This window comes from Chlamydotis macqueenii, chromosome 4, assembly GCF_036417535.1.
Source record: "Chlamydotis macqueenii isolate bChlMac1 chromosome 4, bChlMac1.mat, whole genome shotgun sequence".
NCBI classification, from domain to species: domain Eukaryota; kingdom Metazoa; phylum Chordata; class Aves; order Otidiformes; family Otididae; genus Chlamydotis; species Chlamydotis macqueenii.
In genome coordinates, this window is record NC_141559.1 from 24,167,759 (window position 1) to 24,173,758 (window position 6,000).

The 6,000-nt window shown below is 45.9% G+C and overlaps 1 protein-coding gene across 4 annotated transcripts in view; it reads left to right on the plus strand.

Moving 5' to 3' along the window:
• Positions 1-4,505, plus strand: part of SLC20A2 (solute carrier family 20 member 2) — a 61,131-nt gene extending 56,626 nt beyond the window's left edge. For all 4 annotated transcript variants that reach the window (XM_086747583.1, XM_086747585.1, XM_086747586.1 and 1 more), the window contains one exon: positions 2,797-4,505. In XM_086747583.1, the coding sequence (XP_086603709.1) occupies positions 2,797-2,961 (165 nt within the window). In that variant the 3' untranslated portion in view covers positions 2,962-4,505. The remainder of the gene's footprint in view (positions 1-2,796) is intronic.
• The last annotated feature ends 1,495 nt before the right edge of the window (positions 4,506-6,000 follow it).

The window sequence follows — 6,000 nt, forward strand, 5'->3', positions numbered from 1 at the left end:
GACCTAACCTTTTGAGCCACCAAAAGAATTTTTCAGTCTAAACATGATAGCCACATTGCTCTGCCTGCACCCATTCAACCTCCCTGGGGATTTAGCACTAAAATTTCGGTGTGGTGTGCATGCATACCTTGCCTTTCTGGTCCCCAGGTAGGCAAATGATCACATTAAATCTTACACATAGTGCTTGTTATTTATGCTAAGATATGAGATGTAGACATAAACAGGCGTTTTTCAGCTGTAACAGATTGAACGTTTTCACATATGGATAAAATCAGAGTGCAGGAGTTAAATGCTTTTTCTGTGCAAAAGTGACTTTGCTGAGGTCATACTGTCAGCTCCATTTTGCTATTATTATTATGGGGTTTTGAAAACTATTCTCTGTGTTGCTATGATGGAATTATAATGTTCTGTGTGTTATTATGATATGCTATTACACAGGGACAAAAGAGCCAAAAGCCTTTCTTCACTATGAGAGTGGTGAGGCACTGGAACTGGTTGCCCAGAAAAGTTGTGGATGCCCCCATCCCTGGAAGTGTTCAAAGCCAGGCTGGATGGGGCTCTGAGCAACCTGGTCTAGTGGAAGGTGTCCCTGCCCAGGGCAGGGGGGGTTGGAACTAGATGATCTTTAAGGTGGCTTCCAACCCAAACCATTCTATGATTCTGTGATGCTATGATTTCTGTAATGCTTTAAGCAGAGCATACTGAAGGCAAACTGCACTGGTTTCAAACCAATTTCAAAGTAGATATCATCTGAAATTCTGCAGACAGTGTAGTGTCCCTACACCCAAGTCTTAGCTACTTTCCTAACCTCTAGTCCATCAAAATCACTATTAATAAACTAAACTTTAATGTTTAGAACAGATTGCCAATGCCATCATTGCTGATACCTTTTAAATTTCAGGAAGGACTCGGAGATTATCGTATCTAGACTGCAGGTTTGCTCAATAAGCAACACTTCGTGTTGCAAGCATGACAGATGGATGCTAAGGATGTGCAAAATGTAAAGAAGAGCCTAACAGCTAAGCTGCTGAAAAACCAAATGCTTTTTCCTTGGGTTAATGCTTGATATAGACAGAAGTGTGGGCACCTCCTAAATACTCTTACACCTCCTAAATAGCGTACTGTCTACTCAAGGGGTATTCAGACTAAATATTATCTAACAGATTTCCTTATTCAATCCAATTTAGACCGAGGCCTTTTCAGTCCTAGAATATCAATTTTAATTTTCCCTTGTTCTGTCACAGGCACTTTTGAGAGTCTTATTTCCTTAGAGTTACAGGGTCTTCCACAAATAACTATTTTCTCCAAAAAGAAATGTTAAGCAGTAGTTAGAAGTTAAACAGATGTTAACAAAAGATGTGGATTCAATATCCCTGCTTCCCTGTCCTCCCAGCGTTTATCATTTTCCTGGCTCTGCACATGGGGAGCAGCCCATCTTCTAATCTTTCCTATTAAGAAAACAAGCAGAGAAGAAGAGACAGGGATGGCATTTCAGGGAGCACAAGCCCAGCTATGTCTTGGAGTTTCCTTGCCTTCAGAACAGGATATTCCATCCACATTTCTTGCTGCTTTACCCTGTGCTTTGAATAGACTTGCACTGATTTACATGTTTTTGTTAACAGCATGGAAGGCCACTTCCAGGGCAGCATTTCTGAAGTTTTTGCATCGTTTTTCACTGAAAATATTTTTCTCAGTCCAATTCTTTCTTAAAAAATAATATGCTGGGTTTATACCTAAGCTTATTAACTGAAAATACATTTGAAGGAGAAAAAAGTTGTAGCTTTGCTCATGTTACAGTGTGTTTCATCTTCAAAAACCCTGACCTACTCAGCTGCCCTGGTAGTAGTGCCTTCGAAGGACATTTTGGTGGTTTATCCATTCCTCACCTGAAGCTAGATCTCTTGATGTCCTTGCAGTTTGCATGCCCCGTAGCATCAGGCTGATGTCTTTGTCCACAGGGAGGATTTTAGCTCTGGATGCTTTGCTTGGCTGGTTTGCTATGGGTGGTCCATAAAAGCTAGTTTTCCTCAGAGGGCTTGGACTGATGAGTTTGATGTAGGGCAGTTGTACTGGGTCTAACCTTGTGCTGTCTGTCTGCCCCCGGCCAAGTTACCTGTTCGTTGTTACAGGGTGGGCTCTGCTGCTTACATTGCTGTTGCTGTCCTGTTTATAGCTCGCAGTATTGAAATATATATAGGTGGTGTTTGGAGTCAGCTCCGTATGCTGGGCTCAGCATAGGTTCCTGCAAAGGTCCAGCAGCTGCTGGTTGAACAGGCAGGACATCCCAAACCAGCAAGAGGACAGGCAGGTGGAACAGGCACCATACTACCTATCCTGCCCCATGCCACACTTTCCAGCAGCGCCTTAAAAACAACTTTCCTGGTGTTTTCATGATTTAGATAGCAGTCTGGCCAGACTTGGTGGATGCTTGCCCTCTCCCTTACAGACTGACTCAAGCACTGGGCAGGTGGAGGGCTGCCTAGGTTGCACTCATGGTTGATCCAGGAGTAGGCAGGGCAGAGAAAAACCCACAAATGTATTTATTCTCCTTTGACTGACCCCAAGTCCCATGAAAAACAGGAAATCATTGAAAAACAAAGGTTAAAGCACCCTGGAATTGTTGCCCACCTGCCACCCCACCACAACAGAGCCATCATCATCGTTATCAGGGGGTCATTTATCTCAGAGAATCGCTTGGTATCAGCTGACTGGCATTGGTGTGGCCACGGGCATGTTACGGGCCCTCAGACCTTCCCCTCACATCTTATCTCCTCCTGTCTTCCCTGTGCTCCCAAGGTCGGCTCCGTGGTGGCTGTTGGCTGGATTCGCTCGAAGAAAGCTGTCGACTGGCGCCTTTTCCGCAACATCTTCCTGGCGTGGTTTGTGACTGTGCCGGTGGCGGGCTTGTTCAGCGCTGGAGTGATGGCACTGCTGATGTATGGGATCCTGCCTTACGTCTGAAGAGCCTCCTCCACTGGGAAAAGGGGAAATGGCCAAGCTACTACCAAGGAGAGAAGCGTTCCCATGAAAGAACCGGTTGGAGAGGATCCATTTTCCATATCTAACTTCTTATCTACTGTACATAACAATGTGTCATATTGGTGACATGGTGATGTGGTGCCATTTCTTATATATTAAAGAAATATATATGCATATAGTAGGTAACAATACCTAAGTTATATTATCAGTGGGGTGAAAATAATTGCCTAGAATTTAATATTTAGTGAAATTTGTAAATAGTGTATCATTCTGGTGGCAATTTTTTAATCTTTTGAAGAAGAGTATGGATTAGGAAATGTTTCTTGTCCATTTGATATAAGAAGCGAGGTACAGGACTGCATAACACATGAATTTTTTTAAAGCTATTAAGATACTGGAACAAAATAAAATGTGCAGAAGTGCTTTTCATAAAATAACTTTGTTCATATCATATTGATCTTTGTGTATCACAGTGTGATGGTTATGGCTGTGTAAATACTTTCAAACAGTAACATTTAAATGGTGCATTTCCCTTATATATTTTGGATAAGAAAGTTTAGGAAGTACCAAAGAAGCAGGGGAATAGCTTGCCGATATTATGTTGCTGTCTATGCGTGTGGGCGTGTGCTGTGTTTCCCCACCTCTAATTTAATGTTGTTTTCACCAAGCTTCCACCAGCAAGGCTGGGATAGTACTGTTCATGTCTTAATATAACTTTAGAAAAAAAAAAAAAAGCAGACAAAAAAAAGTTAGTTCTTATTACTTAGTAGGCAGATCACAGTTCTCCACATTAGCTGATAGTAGACTGACTTCATTTTGTGGGTTGAATTTGAAGTATCTCACTGCTCACCTTCTACCTTTCCCCTTCAAGTCTGAGCTCCCAGTTGCCCCACTGTCAATTCCAGTGGGAGAACAGACCATCAATCTCCCCTTTTTCTGTCCATTCAGCCACAACCACACACTCTCAGGTACAGGAGCAGGACCGTGGGGTGCACGGCACCCCCACATACAGCAGCAAAGGGCAGCAGCAGGTAGGAAACAGGCTTAGCCCTGGTTTTGTGGCTGAAGGTATCGGTGCCTGCGGGAGTGCTGACCCGTGCAGGGGCTGGCTTGAGGAGCACGGTGAGGATGCAAGCAGATGCTGGCTCCCCCCTGGCATGTCCCATCCCGTGCGACAGACTGACTGTCAACCTCCCACCGTGCTGCCGACCATGAGGAGAGGACAGGAACCTGGCCCTGTGTGGATGGAGGTTGTGTGGTAACCAGCATTTGGGATGAGATTTTTTTCACGGCAGCTCAGGGGGAAATGGCTAGCTACATCCCCTGCACGGCTTTGGAAAGCACATTTGGGTGAAGGTTACTGTTTTGTGGTGGGAGGCAAAGGGCAAGGGGTGCCTGGAGGAGGCTAGGAATCTATTACTGTTTAAATGCTGCTAAAATTTTGATAAAAAGTTCTTGGTACTCCATTGTGACTTTTCCATTGGTCATTCATACTAAATTTATAATAAAAAGATAAACAGCCCCTATCACTATTTGCCTCTTGGATTTTTTGAGCATTACTCAGCCGTGTGAGCCATAATGGGAAGGCTCCATGGGCAGCTAAAACCTACGCATTGGCATCCACCGCCTTTTGTTCTTGGTCAGGGTCGAGGGGATGAAACCGTGCTCTGTGTAGCGCTGACAAAACCTCCTTTTTCTTCCTGCCATCCCAGCAGCCCCAGCGCCCAGGCCTTGCTCTGCCTAAGGCTTGGCTCACGAGCATCTCCCTGGCGAGGTTTGCGAGCTTGGGGGCTGCTTCAGATGCATTCACCAGGCACTCACTGGCTCAGATTGCCCCTAACCCTAACTCTCCCTTCTGCGGCTCTCTAAGTATCCTCATCACTGCAGTGCTGGGTTTCCAACCCCTCTGAAACCCTCTAGAGCCATGGTATAAGTAGTGCTGCCAAACAAGTGGGACCAATGAACAGTGGCTGAGTGACCAGAGCAACCAGTGAACGCACAAAGACAATTTGGGACCTGTGGAAAAGGGTGGAAGGACTCATCCTGTCTTAGCACTTGCATAAACAAATGTCTGCCCAGAGGCCCAGCAGCTTGCCATCTTGTTTCATCTGCAGAGACAAACCAGACTTCTCTTACTCAGCCGGCAAGGAGCCAGCTGCAGCCCTGCCAGAGGCAGGCAGTGTGCAGAGGGCTGTGCCGGCTCAGGGGTATGTGATAATCCCCCAGCACATGCATTGTGTCTGTCAATACACACACTTATGAATAAAACTGTTATAAGGGAAATTGCCAGCAAGGAAGCATCTCCAAAACATCCCTGCCCCAAATACAATAACCTTTAATCTGGAGGGAGATGGAAAACCCACAGAAACTTTCTCCAGACCACAGAGGTGTTCTTTGCCACGCCAGGGAAGCAGAATCACAGCAGAGGAAGCACAGCTTCGGTGTGCAGGGTGAAATGCCCCGCAAATATGGACACAGTTAAAAATGTCCTTCACTTAGGCAGCAATCAAAATAGATACAGGTCTATTTCCAGAGCAAGAAACAGTGGGGGTTTTGCATTTTTGCAGCAGCATGGGGGCTCAGTAGGGCCCAAGAGTTGAGCCTCATTTAGCCAAGAGCTGTTTATCAAGCAAGCAGACGCTGATGGACCTTGACAGAAACAAGGGATGCTCTGCACCCAAGGGGCTGCCCCCATCCCCTGAACTCAGTGCTACAGCAGAGGTTTTCCCACTGCAGTTGAGAACCTGCCTGTGGCATGGTAACCTGTGTGTCTTGGTTTGTCCTCCTCAACGGAGCAACCCTGTTCTTCCAGCATCCTGCTGCTGGCCTCCTACCTCCAAGGTAAGTGCCCTGTGTACCAGAGTCTGGTCAGACTGGCTGAGTACTCCTTGGGGCAGGGGAGGTCTGCCCATACCACAGGTACTAAGACTTGTTCTGGTGCTGGTAACCTTGCAGGGCCACGTGTGGTGTGAGAGCCCAGAAAATGCAGCTGGGGAACATGTGGAACACAACATGAAGGCA